Below are 19,532 nucleotides of genomic sequence, written 5' to 3' on the forward strand. Positions count from 1 at the left end.
CTGGTCTGTACAGGAGGGCATTGTCATGTAAAGGGGACTGCACTGTAAAGGGGACACTGTAATGTAAAGGGGGGGGGGCTGTGATGTAAAGGGGACTGCACTATAAAGGAGGCACTGTGATATAAAGGGGGCTGCCCTGTAAAGGGGCACTGTAATGATTAACAGTGCAGTCTCCTTTATATAACAGTGCCCTTATCGATCACAGCCTCCTCCATCACAGTGCCCATGCAGTTCTCCCCCTTCTCTCTAACATTACACATCACATTTCCCCATTCCAAGGTCTGCATCTCCTGCACAGGACTCCTACCTGTTATCGGTCCATATGTCCTCTCCTGGTTCCCACCCACCAGGCCAACAATGTCATTCTATCAGCAGGGCAGGGGGATTGAGGAGCTCTCCATTCCGATCTTGTGCTCCTCCCACCCCCCGCCCTGTTAATAGGATGACATAGTCGGCTGGGCGGGCAGAGAAGGTGACAGAGGACATACAGGCATGGCCACACAGGAGGTGAGTGGCGAAAGCGGTCTGTGATAGCCCTGTGTGGACCATGGTTGCTGGGTGTTGGGGAGCTCTGACTTTGCAGACAAAAAAAATGTGTTCCTCATTTCAGGATAGCGGGCATAGCTATACAAATCAAAAACAAAATCTGTCCACATGGCAAACTATCTATCTAGAATTCATGGAAGGTAGCACATATACAATCTAATTATAGTGAGTCATTTATTCCTACTTGCATAATGCTGATGTGGATCTTTTTAGTCTTGCTTTAGAGGAAAGATTCTTTTGTTCCTTTTGGCCCAACTCAACATCCACTGATTACCTATCCTTGTTAGGTTCCGCTTAGAGATTGATTTTATAGGAACGTGTTTTGTATACCTGACCTGTATATCTGTGCTGACAACAAAAATAGAAACACTGGGGCAGTCCTGACTGGCAGCCCCTTTAAGGTGTGGGATCATCACTACCAGAACATTTTTCTCCCTCAGCCATTGGACTGACAGATGGTTAGAAATCCTAAATGGGATTTTCCGACACAACTTTTTTTTTTTTTAATTTTTCATTTTATTTTATCAAAAATCTCAACATATAAAAATGTAAAACAAGATAACCAACACATTTTACATTCCACATACAATTTTACATCTGAATTATACGAATTACCCTCACCCCATCCCCTCCCCCTACCTACCCCTCCCACCCCCCTGACCGTACTCACCTTCCTCATAGTAAACAAGATCTATTTATTTTCACCCGTTTCAACATGTTTCCCCCTATTCCCTCAGCTTATAACCTCGACAAACCTCCACGTCTTTTTTGAACGATTTCCAACTTTTCCATTTGTCAGTCAACCCCTCACTTTTTTCCTCCCCACTATATCTTAGACACTCCATATTGTATGTATCTTCTATAGTATTTATCCATTCCCAGATCTTAGGGCTTTCTACTTCTTGCCACTTTTTGGGTATAAGACTCTTCATAGCATTCAACAAGTGGGGAATTACTGACTCTTTGTATTGTTTTACGAAGCCTTCCACTCCGTAGAATAAACATATCCACGGTTCTTCAGGTATTACTTTTTTAGTGATTTCTGTTATTAGTTGTAAGACCTCTTTCCAGTATTTTTTGATTTTGGGACAGTCCCACTAAAGGTGGGCCATCGTTCCTACTGCCTTGCATCCTCGCCACCACTCCGGGGATTTCCCCGGTTGGTATTTACATGTTTTATCAGGGGTTGCATATCACCTTGTCAAGCATTTATAATTCATTTCGGCCGTCTTATAGTTTCAAAATCTTTCCGATCTTGTGTTTATTGCCACATGACCCCAATTCTTTTTCCCATTTTTTCAAGTAAGGCGGGACCTCCAGTTCTTCAGCTGCTACTAATATTTTATAAATCCGAGAAATATTATTTCTTGTGTTTACCGCTATACACAGTCGCTCCAGCGGCGTTAATTCACCTCCAGTTCTTATTGGTTGAGGAAAATTCTCTACAAAATGCTTCAACTGGAGGTAGTGCCATGCATTTATCACCATTAAATCAGTGTTATATTGTATCTCTTGAAATGTGCTTATTTTCCCCTTTTTTATTATATCTCTTAGTTAGTGCACTATCCCTTTTTATCCAGTTTCCACCTATTATCCTTTTTCCCGCTTAAAAAAAATCATTTTCCTTCAATGAAATTAAAGGTGAATTATACTTCCATTTACTTTGTTTGTGAATCAGATCCCATATTTTAAGTGCATTACGTGTCATTTCATGAGTATTCTCTCCCAGTGCCCTGGATTGTGGAGGGTTCCATATTATACTTCTTAAATTGTGCACCACACATATTATTCTCTAATTTCACCCACCTTTTAATACTTTTTAAGGTCAGGGGCCCCAAAGCCACCTTGTTTTTTCCCCTTGTCTTAGTACGGAAAATAAAATTCTGGGTTTTTTATTTTGCCAGATAAATTTCGTTATCATAGTTTTTAGTACTTTAAAAAAATATAGCGGTAATGCTATAGGCAGCATTTGAAAATATACATAATTTTAGGTAATATTACCACCTTAATGGTGTTAATACGCCCTATCCAAGAGAGAAGTCTTATTGCTATTTTTTCTAGTTCACTTTTTATTTCATCTAATAGGGGTATATAGTTTGCTCTATATATTTTCCCCAGAGATGATGTTAGTCTTATCCCCAAATATTTTAGTTTCACCTTCCTCCGTGGGAATTGGAATTCCTTTTGCAGATTCTGTTCTTCCTGTTTACTTATGTTTATATTGAGGATCTCTGATTTGGTAATATTTATTTTAATATTTGTTAATTTTTCATATTGTTTTAATGTTTTTAGTAAATTTGGCATTGTCATCCTGGGATTTGATATATAGAACAACACGTCGTCGGCAAATGCTGCCAATTTATGTTCTTCATCCCTTGTCTTAATGGCACTTATGTCTGAGTTGCCTCCAATTGTTGCAAGGAGAATAGAAGTGGTGAGAGGGGACACCCCTGTCTCTTCCCGTTTTTCACTTCAAAGGAGGGAGATGGCGCCCTGTTAATTTTTACAGTTGCAGTCAGTTGTTTATACAGTCCACTGGATCATTCTTGGACCTACTCCCATGACTTCCAATGTTTTTATCATGAATCCCCAGTCTACCCTGTCAAAAGCTTTTTCAGCATGTATCGACAGGAATAGACCTGGGGACCCACTTTTTTTTATTTTCTGGAGGAGGAGCAACGTTCTCACTCCAATGTCTTTCCCCTCCCTCCCTGGGATGAACCCCACCTGATCGGGGTGTACCAGATCATTCATTAGATCTTTCATCCTTGTCACTAGTACTTTCGCATATAGTTTTGTATCAGTGTCTAGCAAGGATATCGGCCTATAGCTAGAGCAGAGCGTGCCATCTTTCCACTCCTTCAAAACAACTGTTGAGGCCGACAGGGCCTCCCCACTCATCTCGTATTCTACCCCCAATCCGTTCATATAATGACATAATTTTGGTACTAAGATCTCTTTGTACTTTTTTAAATAATAAGTTGTAAACCCATCAGGTCCTGGACTTTTACCCATGGCCGATTCTTGTAATGCTTTATTTATTTCTTCCTCAGTTATAGATTTTCCTAGCATGTCCCTTTCACTTTTGAGTAATTGGGGTAGGCCAACATTTTTTAAGAATTCTTTTGTCTTTTCTGTTTTTTATATTACCTGAAGCCCCTGCTGATTTACTGAATACAGTGCCCTGTAGTAACTCTTAAACACTTTCACTATCTCCTTTGACTTATAAACCATATCCCCATTTTTTTATATTTTTTCTATATAATTTATTGATTTTTTCTTTTTTAACATCCCAGCTAGATGTTTACCCATTTTATTTACCCAATAGGTATCTTTCTTTTGAAATCCTATTAAATGTCCTTTTAGTCTCTTGTTCCATACAATCCTTTAATTCGTCTCGCTTTAATACTAATGTATGGTATATTTATGCTTCCTTCTTATCCTGTATTAGTTCTTCATTCAGTCGCCATGAGTAGGGGGGTCTTTGGATACCTATTACTCTCATTTTCATTGTCACTGGGGAGTGGTCGCATAGCGTAGAAATTTCTATATTTGTTTCAGTTACCAACTCCAGGGACTTGTGATCTACCATTATATAATCGATCCTGGAGTACATCCCATGTACAGGGGAGTAGAATGTATGATCTCGTATTTTAGGGTGCTGGACCCTGCACACTTCCAGCATTTGGCACTGATGTATTTTCTGCTTAATCATTTTTAACAGTACATTTTTCGTCCCCTGCACATGGGACGTACTATCCAACCCAGGATCAATACAAAAGTTCAGATCTCCAGTCATTAACACGTTTCCTTTCTTAAAATCCATTAATTTCCTCATAACCTCTTTCAGGTATTTTATTGGGTTAATATTGGGGCCATAGATGTTTGCCAATGTAACAACCATTTCACCGAGGCTACCCTTCAGGAAGAGATATCTACCTTCAGGGTCGGTCATCCTTTCCTCCAGTTTGAACCGCATCCCCTTGGCAAATCCAATTGCCACCCCCTTGGCTCTTTTTGTGGTTGAATCCCCATAATACCATATCGGAAAGTCTTTGGAGAACAGTTTCACATTTGTTTCCTGTGAAATATGGGTCTCCTGTAAAAACACCACTTCTGCACTGTAATGTTTAAGCTATTTTAAGATTTTATGTCTCTTAGATGGTGTATTCAAACCTCGAATGTTGTATGTCAAAAACGTTATTGTTGTCATCCATTTTTGTCCGTCCTCCCTATACTTATTCTCTTTATGCTGCTTGCTAGCCCCTTTACCTTATTTAGTATTTTGGGTACTACTTGTCTCCAATACGGTGCCACCAGATAGGGCTGTTGTCCCACTTTTGGGACCCCAGTTCTATCCCAACACTGAAGGTAGCAGCCCCAATGGTGGGGCCCAAATCTGCTACAGGCCTTTACCATTTTTTTCCCGAGAGGTATTGCTTCCCACCCACCCCTCACCTCCCTCCTCTCCACCCCTCCCCTCCCACCTCCCCCCACACTTTTTGGCCCATTTCTGGCCCCTGATCCATAGGTGATCTTGTAATTCACTCCCACCAATGGTACTTCTATCTTGAGGTGCGGCTCTGACCCTGTCCCCTACTCCCATCCCCCCCACAGCTCCCTCTGGCGGCGGGGAGAGTGGGTCAAGAGTGCACTAGTGGTCCCAGGATTGCCAATCTCAAACCCCTTTTACTCCACCCTCCCCACTCTCCCCCCGTCCCCCACCCCGCTCCCCCCCGCCCGCTGTAAACACATGCTTATTATTTATTCCTTTTTAAATTTCCCCTATAGCTTTTAAAAACTTTTACTAATATTCATCTTCCTTCTATTATAGCATATTTTCTCCTTCTGACCATCCTCTGTTTACTGGGACTTGTTAGTCCAATTTATTACAAAATTCCTGCAGGTCTTCCGGGAACCTTAGTGTCATTGATCTTCCATCTTTCTGGCCTATCAGGCACGCAGGAAATCCCTAATTATATGAAATGAGATTCTGTGCATGCATTTGCTCTAGTAGTGGTTTGAGGAGATGTCGCCTAGCAAGTGTCTCAGGCGCCAAGTCAGTAAAGATTTGAAGCTCGGCCCCTTCATACTTCATGGGAGGTCTTCCCCTCATCTCTCCCCATATTTCTGCCTTTTCTTCATATGGTTGGAATCTCATTATAATATCTCTGGGCTGATCCACCACTATGTTTTTAGGTTTCTAACGGATCTAATGGATTCTCTTGATCTTGAGGCAATCCTCTACTCCTTTATCCAACAAGGGGTTAAACATCGTATTCGTGATTTTTCTCAGATCTTCTCCTCTTTCCTCTGTTAACGCACGGATTCTCAGATTTTGTCTTCTATTTTGGTTTTCTTGGTCCTCTAGTTTATATAGGATTTTCCACTGGTTTATTTGCGTTGTTCTAACTTGTTCTTTTAATTTGCTTAGTTCCTGAGCCTGTTTGTCAGTTCTCTCTTCTGTCTCCTATACACGTATCAGCAATTGTCCCAGGTCCACTCGTAATGTAGTAATTTCTACTTTTATAGCATTTTCCAGTCTTAATAGCATCTCAGACATTTCCAATTATGTTGGAATTTGGGCACCTGCACACTGTTCGTCCATTTGACTTTTCTCCAATTCACTCTCTGTACTTATATCTTCTCTAGAGTGATCAGAGTTCTCTCCTTTCTTTTTTGCGGGGTCTTTTTTCTTATCTTGTTTTACCTTTTATATAGGAAGGTGTTGATTTCCAGTACCTCGCATACATGATCGCATTTACACCATTGAAACCAAGCTCAAAAAATTTCATAGAGATTTGGATGATTACTCTCGAGGGAAAGTTTTCTCTTGGAAAAAACATAAATCAATACCGGCACTCATGTCTTTATCACCCTTTTCTAGGGTGCCCACCCATAATTCCAATACCACACACACGGTCCCTCCCAAGGGCCCCGCTCCTATTGCCAATCCTCCCAATACATCTAACAATTATCCCAATTCATATGTGGCCTGCCCATTACCTCAGAGGATACCTACCAAACAAAGATTCAAAAACAAACATAGACCTGCAGTCCCTTCTCATAAAAATGGGGCACTCACCAATAAGGCACTTACCAGTTCTGTGAAAGTTAATGATACCCGCACTGAAACATCCTCTGCTACGTCCAGTATGAAAACCATACCTGCCACATCTCAAAACCCTGACTCACCACGCCTTAACGCTCCTCTCCATATTGCTTGCACCTTACCAGTTTCTGGGGCTGCTGCACCCACTACTACTGGTAGTGGACATATTACCACCGACACTACTGGTAATCGAAATCCACCATCCCCCACACTTAATCTTCTGTTAGGTGATTTTCAAAAAGGCGAAATACCCCTACATTCTGCCTCTCTTTCTTTTTCTCCTTTTTTAGACAAAGGCGTTCATCCAAAAACTCGACAAAAAAGAAAACACACCAACGAGGATGTAGGGGAGGACGCCACATCAATAAACACCAGCGCCAAACTACAGAGACGATAAAGTTGTTCAACTTATCGTCTCATGTATTAACTAAAGAGGACACCTCTTTGCTTTGTAGAGGCCTCACTTTCTCTCCCACTACACAACCCAACTCGTTCCAGTTATTTAAGGATCTAAATAGGTTCATCAGAAACCTTACTTTAAAAAGGTTCTTCCAGATACAATCCAAAAAATCCATTGAACCCCCGATATCGCCTCCCCCTATTTCAGCTGATACCAACTTGGAGGTAGAGATGGATAGCCCTCCTAGTGTTTATAATGATCCAGTAGAGGCTGAGGATTTATTGGATGTAGACCCTAATTATGAGTTGTACACGCAGCACCTTCAAACATCTCCCCCAGTAGTACACACTTCTTTAAAACCTAAGTCTTCCTTTTATCCCACCCAATCAAAGGGACCTTATCTGGAGGCCTTCTATAGGGTTGTGTTCGCTGATTTTCAAATACTTTGCCAAAAACCAGCCAAAAAACGCAGCAAACACAATCTAACCCCCGGAGAATTATTGTCCTTGAAACAATTCTTGAATAATCCAGAGCTGGTCATCAAACAAGCCGATAAGGACGAGGGGATCGTTATCTTAGACAAATCCACATATGTAGCTGAAGCCATGAGGCTACTCTCTGACAGTAAAACCTATAAAAAATTGTCTTGCGATCCCCTACCCTCCTTTCGCACAGAAGCTGATCTCCTTATCACACACGCCATTAATGATCATGTTCTTGACAAAAAGGAAGCTGCCTTTATACGTAAAGACTTTTACAGCACGCCTTATTTCTATCATTTGCCCAAATTACATAAAGATGCAAAAAATCCACCTGGTAGACCAATTGTGGCCTCCATGAATAGCATCACTAGCGGATTCTCGCTATATATAGACTCCTTCTTGCAACCCTTGGCCCAAGCCTTACAGTCCTACATACGTGACTCTACACACTTAATGGAACTCTTGTCTCCCTATAAATGGACCGAAAATTACTCCTGGTTATCCCTTGACGTTAATTCGTTATATACGTCTATCCCACATGAGGTGGGTTTATTGGCTGTACAGAACTTTCTATTAACAGACCCTATGCTCAATACTAGACAGGCTGCTTTCATTTTGGAAGCGACGTCATTTTGCCTCACCCACAATTATTTCCACTTTGAAGATCAGTTTTATCTACAGACCCATGGCACTGCCATGGGCGCAAATTTTGCCCGTCTTATGCCAATCTGACCATGGGTCATTGGGAAAATTTATTCATCTGGAATAACAACCCCTTTGCCAAGCACATAGTCTTTTTTGGTCGTTACATCGACGATATCGTCGTCATCTGGGATGGTTCCCCCTCCCAGATCGATGACTTTGTCGCCCATTGTAACACCAATGACCTGGGCCTTTCCTTTACAGCAGTCTGGAACAGGGATAGCTTAGCCTTCCTTGATTTAGAACTCAATCATGAAGGTGATCATATTTTTTCTCGTAATTACACCAAGGCCACTGCTGGAAACTCTTATTTGCACTATGACAGCTGCCACCACCCTCTATGGAAGAATAATATCCCGAAAGGGCAGTTCTGCAGGCTCAGGCAGAACTGCACCAGAACTTGCGATTATGTCACTCAGAGTACGCACCTCAAAAACAAGTTTCTAGAGAAAGGTTATCCTACATCATTGATAGAACAGGCCTACAACCAGTACTTGCCAGGCAAGAAACCCAAGATTACCAAACCCCCGGAAGAACCGGAGGTACGCTTTATTACGGGTTTTCATAGCCAACACAGAAAGATGGAACATATACTTTCCAAACATTGGAATATCCTTAAACAAGACCCCCACTTGAACACCTCCCTGCGCCAAAGACCCAAAGTCACCTACAGAAGGGCCCCTACTTTGAAAAATAAAATAGCACCCAGTAAGTTAAAATGTAAAACCAAAGATAATTCCCTTTGTCTCATTCCCTTAGTGGGAATGTATAGGTGTAATAAACCATTGTGCTTAACCTGTGGCTTTGTGAACCATGGCCAAAAAAGTTTTACCCATAAAGGTAGACTCTTCACTTTTGACAAATTCCACAACTGTTCCAGCGACTAGTAGTGTATTGCCTTATATGCCCTTGTAAACTTTTGTATGTAGGCCGGACCATTTGCCCATTAAGACAGCGCTTTGGTAAGCACCGTCGTTTGGTTGAATTAGGTAGCGACAAACACAGTGTACCACGTCACTTTTTAAAATATCATGCTCGCTCCACTAGAGGCCTACAAGTTTGGGTCATTGAGTCCATACCAAAAGATCTGTCTGAAGCCGAGCGTTTCTCGCGTTTGTGCGAGCGCGAAACGTTCTGGATTTACACCCTTGACACGCTTGCCCCTAATGGACTCAATGAGGAACTGGAAATTAACACTATCCTCTAAATATTCAGAATGGTTTCTGTTTTATTTGTCTTGGTTTAGCTTGCCTGCCCACTATTGGCTATTTGGTAATAATGTTATTCACGCATTGTTGCATATATCATTTTCATGCAAACAAATACATACAAACAATATATACATACAAATCGCATACAAATGCGATCATGTATGCGAGGTACTGGAAATCAACACCTTCCTATATATATTCAGAATGGTTTCTCTGGCATTTACCTTTGTTTAGTTGGTTTACTTACCATTGGCTATCTAATAATGTTATTCACGCATTTCTTGCACATATCATTTGTATGCAACTATGGGTGCTCCATAAGTCGCAATCCAATATATTTAACCTTTTGTTTTTGTTTTAATTGTCGCACCAATCATTCAGGGGTGTGACATTCAGCATATTGTATGTATCATGTATAGCAATAATCCTTTATTTTTATTTTTATTTTTGTTTCCATTTTTTCATTATTTTTTCATTATTTTTTCATTAGTATAGAATGGTTTCTGTTTTATTTGTCTTGGTTTAGCTTGCCTGCCCACTATCGGCTATTTGGTAATAATGTTATTCATGCATTGTTGCATATATCATTTTCATGCAAACAAATACATACAAACAATATATACAAACAAATCGCATACAAATGCGACCATGTAAGCGAGGAACTGGAAATCAACACCTTCCTATATATATTCAGAATGGTTTCTCTTGCATTTACCTTTGTTTAGCTGGTTTTACTTACCATTGGCTATCTAATAATGTTATTCACGCATTTCTTGCACATATCATTCGTATGCGATTATGGGTGCTCCATAAGTCGCAATCCAATATATTTTACCTTTTGTTTTAATTGTTGCACCAATCATTCAGGGGTGTGACATCCAGCATATTGTATGTATCATGTATAGCAATAATCCTTTATTTTTACTTTTGTTTCCATTTTTTTAATTTTTTTTTTTTTTTTTTATATTTTATCATAAATGCTCTGATATATATGCATATATATATATACACTCTTGAGACACATCTTCTTTTAGTTATTCACCCTTTTTAGATATATAGTTCTCTAGTAATAATTTTTTTCCCCAAAATAATTTTTTTTTTTTTCCCCAGCTTTCTTTTATCAGACATCCAGCTTACTCATAAAGATACAGATATGTGCTCTGGCCTTGTTATATAACATTGCTATTGTCCGTGGTTCATTTATTGACACTCCGGCATTGATACAATCAGCTGTGAACGTCCACCCATTACCTGCATTGATACAATCAGCTGTGATACAATCAGCTGTGAATGTCCACCCATTACCTTTGATCTGCTATAAATAGCTCTTCACTGTTTTCCCTACTCTACACTTGATAAAGGAGCGCGCATGTGCCGTACAGACCCTGCGCAGGCTCAGAAACGCGTTGTGTTTTTTCTCCTCATTGACAACATTGCCAGCGGCTTCCTGGGCTGCCACTCCATCCTCCCGCAGAGACAGGCTGTGTACCGTCCTGGCCTCCCCGCCAGACTGCGTCGTGTTTGGAGGCATCCCCGGGGAATCACTGACTGTTCCCTTCCCCCTCTTCTATCAGGAATCACATCTGTCTGTTCTATATACCGCTCCTAAATGTAAGTTGATACTTTGTTTTTATATTGGTGAATAAATGATTTTACTTAGTGACGCTCCTCTCTCTCTTTTTTACCTGGATGGATCTGAGTTTGACTTCTCTCAACAAGAAGAGCTGCCTTTCGTGAATCTGGCCACACAAATTCCTACAAGAAAAGAAAAGTTTTATTCCGGTGTTTTGTTTTACCTATGACTTATCCTCCAGGGATCCTCTCCTGCTTTATAGACTGTTTCCTGGTTCCTGTCCAAGACTTCCAACACCATCCTGATTACACCGTGATTGATCCAGCTTTTAGACTTTATAATTTCATTAACTTTTATAGTCATTTGCCTTATAGCCTCTGAGCGCCAGTTTATTTGTTTTTGCATTGATGCAAGATAGGACTGCCCTGTTATGCCGCTTGCACCAGGAGGCTCAGAGAAGGGTTTATAATCGGGGTGCCAAGACCCGAACCTTCAACCCTGGTGATAGAGTGCTGGTACTAGTCCCTGCAGTTGAGAGTAAATTCCTAGCAAAGTGGCAAGGTCCCTTTTGAAACTGTGGAAAAAGTAGGGGAAGTAAACTACAAAGTTTACCAGCCAGGAAAAAGGAAACCTTGGAAGGACAGAGACTTTACTAGCAGTCCCAACACCTGAAAAAGACATGTCCCCTGGGACCCATGAGATACCCATAACTGAAACCTTGTCAGTGGCCAACAGGTGGTATAAATAAAGCAGGACTGGAGCAATGAATAGCTCTCTTCTTCTGGGACACAGGAAGCCACAAACCTGAGAGAGCTGCTTATATGACGTTTACTTTTGTGAGAGAAAAGGTTTTCATTATCATTATTTTGTGGGTGATTGGGAGAAGCCCATTACCTGTGAGTTAGGAACCTGCATATGTTTAGTTAGTGCCTGGAGGGCAAGGATTTATTTTCTGTTTTTGTTTGTTTTATTTCTATGCAACATTTTAAAATAAAACTGGCTACCAGATTTAAATTAGTCAGATTTTTAAAAAAATGCAGTTTGGACTACCTTATTCCCAGGGAAGGTGATCCCCCTTGAGCTAACCCCTGACTATACTGTGTGTGTGTGTGTGTGTGTGTGTATATATATGTATATATATATATAGACAGCACCTACAACTATAGTTGATGCATGTAATAATCCAAAAACCAGGGATTGAAGCATACAGTAAGATTTATTTAAATGTCCATCAGACAAAGAGGTTACAATTTAGCTACAGTTTCACCACCACGGTTTAAATCTCAGTTGGGTCAGCAGGGACTGTCCGAGATTCGAACCATGTATGGGCAGGCTGAATGTACTCAAGCTGATTGATCAACTTAGGGGACCCTGTATCTCAATATCATGGAGAGTCACAAAATGTTTTCTCTTGTCCTAAACGACATTGGAACATAGTGATGAGTAAGTACCCACAAATGAGACAATTTTGTCATTTTCCCCTGCAATGATATAGAAGAGGATGAACAATTTATAATCAATTGGTTTGTGCTGACTGTGTATGACCCACCGTACCTACTACTACTTTTTGAGGTGCCAATAATGCATTCATTGTTCACATACACTAAATGAGACCCAACAGTTGGGTCTCATTTACATGGGGAAATTACACCCATAGTCCATAAATGGACTGTGTCTATAAGCTGTATTCTGTACTCCTGCACCCGCATGGCTGTCAAATTGGGACAAGCAGCTATGTCCACTTAGCCGCTGCCTTCCCATAGACATGAATGGACTGCCTGCATACAGCAGCTGGTGACTCTAGCTGCCTAAAGACATGGTCAATACATATCCAAACAAGATATATATATAAAAAAAAGTATTCATCAGTGTAGGTCGATATATATTATTCTAAATATTGTTGGTAAAAAAATTCCCAATAGGCGTATTTTAATTGGTTTGCACAAAAGTTATCGCGTCTACAAGCTATGGGATAGATTTAGGACTGTTCTTAATTTTTTTTGTTTTTACTAGTAATAGCGGCGATAAGCAAATTTTTTTTTGTGGGACTGCGACATTGCGGCAGACAAATCTGACCCCAAACGACACTTTTTGGGGACCAGTGATATTATTACATTGATCAGTGCTATAAAAATGCCCTGATCAATGTAAAAATTTCACTGGCAGGGAAGGGGTTAACTGTGTTCCCCGGGTGTGTTCTAACTGTGGGGGATGGGCTGCCAGGGACATGACAGAAATCACTGTTCCTGATGACTGAGAACAGTAGATCTCTGTCATGTGCCCTGTCAGCATGGGGATCCCCCTTGTTTACAAAGGCAGATCCCCGTTCTGCCTCCGTACTAAGCGATCGTGGATCGTTGGCGGACATTGAGTCCGCTCAACTTGCGGGCACGCACCCGCAACTGTGCCTGCGCAAGCCGAGGTACAGCTGCAGCAATTTGCACAAGAGAGCCAACCTGCCGCCGTATAATGACTGTGGCTGGTCGGCAAGCAGTTAAAGTGCAACAATAAAAATAAAAACATTCCTTTAAATATAGTGCCTGGGGGGGTCCCCTTAGTCTGCCTGTAAAGTGGCGCACTTGCAGCACGCATAGAGCATGCTGCAGCAAAAATGAAATGGCTATTGAAAAGAAAAAAGAAAAATAATGGCGTGGGGTCCCCCCAGTCCATACCAGACCCTTCGGTAGATGCTCGGGCCGAACCGTTTGCCCAACACTACTCATTAAGTGATTAAATTAGCTGCTGAAAGTGCCTAAAAACTGAGGGTATAATTTCATGCAGTACATTTTTTTTTATTATTCTATAATTCTTCTTTAGAGTAAATGGAAATATTTTCTAGTATTCCTTTATCTGTTCTAACATCTAGTACTTGCACGTTTTGTAGGTTTATTATGCAATTTTTCTTTGCACAAATTACATACAGATATATTTCATATTTTGACTTTTGCTACTTTAAAGAGAAAATTCACATAATTGTTTTACTTTAAAATGATCCTCTAAAAGAAGACTGAGATGTAACAGAAGCTCATTTAGAATTTAAACCTTGAGTCTGTGTTTTTTCCCGTTCATAAATGCTTAACTAAGTAAAAATGTTTGTTCAATTACTTTAAAAAGAATGCCAAGCATCATTATCACAACACACTATATGATTCATAGTATTATAGAACCCCTACTGACACTACAATTTCATAAAGGTGAAAAAGGTATAAAAACAGCAGCCAGAGAATTACTTACAGTGCATAAAGTCTCAAATGTTTTTGCTGATACAAATGATCCATCAAGGCCAAACAGAAATATAGATGCATAGGAAAGCATTCCTCCAAGGATAATAAGGTTATTCATATAAGGACTAGACATCTTTATTAACCTGCCAAAACAAAGACACAGACAATTTATGGTACAGAAAAGTGCTCAGCTAACAATCGGCAAATGATGCTGTTTTTATTTGCTTTTAATTGTGTTTGATTGTTGGCATAAATCAAAAGACTTCATATCTTATATACATAGCAACATACTTACATACTTATATATATATACCAACATGTAATCAAACAATTGGAAAAAATGCTAACTCAACATAACCTACTATCAACAGATTTGTGTTTCTTTGTCCAGTATGACCTGAATTAAAAATGCAAGTTGATGTTACCTTATAAGAGAAACTAATAACAATTGCAAATATTAATTTTTCATCATTTTTGACATTTTTCTGTCAACTGAAGCAATCCAAATGTTACGGCAGTTTACCCTGCGCACAGGTTTTCATAAGCATCCCTCCAAAAAACAATAATATTAAGTGAAGGTTTTTAATAGTGGAAAATCTGGCAAATATTAAATTTAATCCAGTTATTTATACACTAAAGTAGCAGTAATTATTATACAGCAAGTATAAATATATGAATATGCCTTTATAGTAGATGTGATCTCTTTTATAGCGGCACTTAAGACTGTTAGAGGGAGAGCAGCACTCTGAGCCCATTAGGGCTTTTTTTCTTTTCACAGTACTGTCAAAATAGCTTGCCACTTATAGCAGAGAAGAGCACAAGAATGATACTATCGATAAAAAGCTGTTTTTTGGTGGGGTCATAAGCAATGCATTGGGTAACATATGCAGCTACTTTTGCAACCAGATCTTAAAGTGATTCCACTACTGAATAAAATATAACTCAAAGCAAAAAAAAGAAACAGATAAAGAGATAGATGCTCCTGCACCTATCTGTAGTAGTCTTCAGTACCCTCACTCCAACATGTCAACATTTCTGATCAGGCAACACTCAGTCACTTCTTTATAGTCTTGGAGCTTGCCTGATCCCTACTACCCACATGCATTCTTGCTTGTCTAATATTATGATGGATTGGCTCAGTGGCTACTAGGAGTGTGTGATCGGAAGGGCCTGGCATTAGGAAAGAGTAGGGGCACTATGGGCTGTTACCAGTATGTGTGAGTGGGGTGAGATTACTGCGCTAACCTGAAACATAAATCTAAGCAGCTATGTAGCTTATGCTACACATTGCTGCGTCTGAAGTCTGGATTTCTGTACAAACTTACATAAAGGCTTGGCCTTCTGGTACTATGTTGCACTACATTTTAATAGCCCAGGGCAGAGCCTCTATTGGCCACTGAGGTTCATGCACTTGTCTGTTTGCCTTCTCAGTCACAGACCTCGAACAGGCATGCAGCTCAAAGTTGGAGAAAAGTGCTGAAGCCAAAGCATTGACATAACAACCAGGTAACAAGTGTTCTTTAAAGGGAAGGTCCACTATATCAGGACAGCTATATTTCCCTCAAGACAAGTTTCCTTTAAAAAGCAAGTTGGGGGGGGATGATAAGTACTGACTTGGAGAAAAGTTGAAGCATAAGGTTCATTTTGAACCTGAGATTTAGAGTCCTCACATAAGAAGTTATTTGAAGTTATAGTGAAGTAGGGATGAGCCGAACACCCCCCGGTTTGCAGCAGAACATACAAATAGGCAAAAAATTTGTTTGAACACGCGAACACCGTTAAAGTGTATGGGACACGAATGTGAAAAATCAAAAGTGCTAATTTTTTAAAGGCTTATATGCATGGTATTGTCATAAAAAGTGTTTCGGGACCTGGGCCCTGCCCCAGGGGACATGTATCAATGCAAGAAAAAGTTTTAAAAGCGGCCATTTTTTCGGGAGCAGTGATTTTAATAATGCTTAAAGTGAAACAATAAAAGTGAAATATTTCTTTAAATTTCGTACCTGGGGGGTGTCTATAGTATTCCTGTAAAGTGGCGCATTTTTCACGTGTTTAGAACAGTCCCTGCACAAAATGACATTTCTAAAGGAAAAAAGTCATTTAAAAGTACTCGCGGCTATAATGAATTGTCGGGTACCGGCAATACAGATAAAAGTCATTGAAAAAAACGGCATGGGATCCCCCCCAGGTCCATTACCAGGCCCTTTGGGTCTGGTATGAATATTAAGGGGAACCCCGAACCAAAGTTTAAAAAAAAAAATTGTGGGGGGTTCCCCCCAAATTCAATCCCAGGCCCTTCAGGTCTGGTATGGATTTTAAGGGGAACCCTGCCCCAATTAAAAAAAAAATGGTGTAGGGGTCCCCCTCAAAATCCATACCAGACCTGATTTTAAGGGAAACACTGTGTCAAAAAAAAATGGCGTGGGGTCCCCCCAAAAATCCATACCGGACCCTTATCCGAGCATGCAACCTTGCAGGCCGCAGGAAAAGAGGGGGGACAAGAGAGCGCCCCCTCCCCCCTGAACCGTACCAGGGAACATGCCCCCCAAAGCACCTTGTCCCCATGTTGATGGGGACAAGGGTCTCATCCCCACAACCCTTGCCCGGTGGTTGTGGGAGTCTGTGGGCGGGGGGGCTTATCGGAATCAGGAAGCCCCCTTTAACAAGGCGACCCCAGATCCTGGCCCCCCCTATTTGAAATGGTAACAGGTACATTGTACCCGTACCATTTCACAAAAAAGTGTCAAAGTGTTAAAAAAAAACAAGACACACCTTTTGACAAGTCCTTTTTAAAAAAATAAAAAAATAAAAATGACCCATACCCGGGTGGCCCTGCCCCCCTCTGATGCCACAGGGAAGCCATTGGGAAGTCCCCATGCATCAGAGGGGGGCGGGGTCACCCGGGTACATCACCGTGTGGCCCCGCCCTCACTTATAAAAGAACTGTCATCCACGCTGAAGCGTCATAAGGTGGGTGCCTCCCATGAAGGCGGATCTTTTTTATTTTATTTTTCAGTCCGTCGGCGGAGCCATAGAAGAAGATGAATGGACATTTTTATCTTTTATTTTTTAATAAAGGACTTGTCAAAAGGTGTGTCTTGTTTTCTTTTAACATTTTGACACTTTTTGTGAAGTGAAATGAAATGGGTACAATGTACCCGTTACCATTTCAAACGGGGGGGCTGGGATTTGGGGGTCCCCTTGTTAACAGGCGAACACCCAATGTTCGAGTCAAACTTATGGATTCACTTTAGGGTCTCACTTTTATTTCCCATATGCAGCCTGCCTTCTGATTCCAAGTGGGTGATTTTATAGCATATTTATTTGTTAATTGTTAGATTTTAAGACCATGCACTGTTTTAGAAGCTAGGCCCTCCCCCCATTGATATGCAAATGAAACAGTCATAGTGGTTTTTGAGTTCAGCAGAGGATATTTCCTACAGGACATGATGTACAGGAAGTATGGGGGAGGGGATTAGGACTTTTGAACTAGCAAAAGGAGTAACTTGTGGGCTGGACGCTAGAAGACTTTGAAGGAAACAGAAGTTTGGAGTTGGAGCAAAGAACCATGAAGAAGATTCCATCTTGATTCCATCTCCAAGTTGAGTAGCTGTTTAGTATATTTATTGCATACATATTCCACATGATTATTTTGCTAGGAAGATAGTCAGCTTGTGCGTGTTGTAAGCAGATTTTGTTATAGTTTGCATGCTTTGAAGTGTGTTTTCTGCAGCTGTATGTGCAACTTTTCTGTTTAGTAAAGGTATCAATGCACTACAAAGGCCTAAGCTTCTTTGGCTTCCTTAGACTAGACGCAAGCAAAACAATTGGGGGCTTGTCCGGGATATACACTAAAGCTCCACTGAAGCAGACCAGTTTTATGTGGTGTGTTCTGTTGCTTGTGCTGGGAGAGATAGTGCATACACTGTTTATGAAGAGTAAGGCTGCAGAGGTTTCTAAAGTCCAGGAGGGGAAGGCATGCACCCTGCCTATCTGGGCCAGAGACAGTCAGTGGAATACTGTTGCAAAGGAGTTTGCTGCTAGATATGCTTCTCCTTTGAGCAGAGCTTGTGGTGATGCAGTCTCTAATCTTCCCTCATATTTTTGTCTCAAAAGTTTTGGGTTCAGTAAGGAGAGATGCGGGCTGTTTGGTTTGCACTTCCTGCATGCTCTACATATTGAATCTGACAAGAGGAAAAAGGCAGAATTAGAAAGATTTACTAAAGGAGCAGCTTACAGTGGCGACCAAGTGTTTGGAAGACACTGCAAGTATGGCAAAGGATTTAGAAAGTAGGGCACTCAAAATCAAACTTGCAGTGGCTTTGAAGTGTGTACAAACCACGGTAAGCAAAAGACTTGAATGAGTGGTGTGCAGACCTCATAAACAAGTCCAATGATGCCTCACACAGGACAAAGGCCCTAATCCTGTAAACAGAGGTAGGACATGTGCCACTGTTACTTCCCATAAGCAGGAAACTGGGAATCTGATCAGCTCAAATAGAGATGGCCGAGTTGAGTCACATAAAAGGAAGGCAAGGCCTATAGTCTCCAGGAGACACATGTGGACTGATTTACTTTATTTAGTTGGGGGTCCCTGGAGAGGAAATAGTTGGTCTTCCTACACCAGCTTTGCTTAGGAGGTGGACCACGCGGCGAGTCCATCCAAAACCAGTGCCATGCGCCTCCAGCTCAAATAGGGAAGGGGTGGCGTTTAGCCCCACCCCCATGCCACCACATGATTGGGACCCTCTAATAGGTCTAGCAGCATATAAATGCATCTACTGGCCAAGGAATGACAGCTGCTCTTTAACACCCAGACACCTAGATACCCAGACATCTCCCAGATAACCCCCTGCCTACAGGTAACTTAACCAAAAAGATATACTATGCTTTTTCCATTGTTGAACTGTGAGATATATTTTTTCTTTCTTTTTTTTTTTCTTTTCATATATTTAAATGATGGCTTGTTCTCTTCCCCTTAGACACCCCAGCTGGGGACAATAGAGGCCTCCCAGACTACCCTTCATATGAGGAAGCAGCTTCTCTGTACACCTAGTGGAATGCTGTATTACTGTGTATCATCTCATCAAAGTAAGCTTTCGTCGATATGCTTGCCATCTACAAGATTATAACTGGGGCTTAATCTGATGGTATTCTCACAGTCACTCCCCTTTCCTCTTCTTCTATAGGTACCACACACTTTATGTAGGAGCTGGATGAAGTCAGACTTTGTTTCCCCCCCTGTGTCCTTATTCATTTTATTCTGGGCTTTCATATTAACT

The 19,532-nt window shown here is 40.9% G+C and overlaps 1 protein-coding gene across 2 annotated transcripts in view; it reads right to left on the reverse strand.

Moving 5' to 3' along the window:
* GABBR2 (gamma-aminobutyric acid type B receptor subunit 2) overlaps positions 1-19,532 on the reverse strand; it is a 982,804-nt gene that overhangs the window by 248,931 nt on the left and 714,341 nt on the right. For both annotated transcript variants that reach the window (XM_073630834.1, XM_073630835.1), the window contains exon 11: positions 14,261-14,393. In XM_073630834.1, coding sequence (XP_073486935.1) covers positions 14,261-14,393 — 133 coding nt within the window. The remainder of the gene's footprint in view (positions 1-14,260; positions 14,394-19,532) is intronic.

Source organism: Aquarana catesbeiana, linkage group LG05 (assembly GCF_042186555.1).
Source record: "Aquarana catesbeiana isolate 2022-GZ linkage group LG05, ASM4218655v1, whole genome shotgun sequence".
Taxonomy (NCBI): Eukaryota; Metazoa; Chordata; class Amphibia; order Anura; family Ranidae; genus Aquarana; species Aquarana catesbeiana.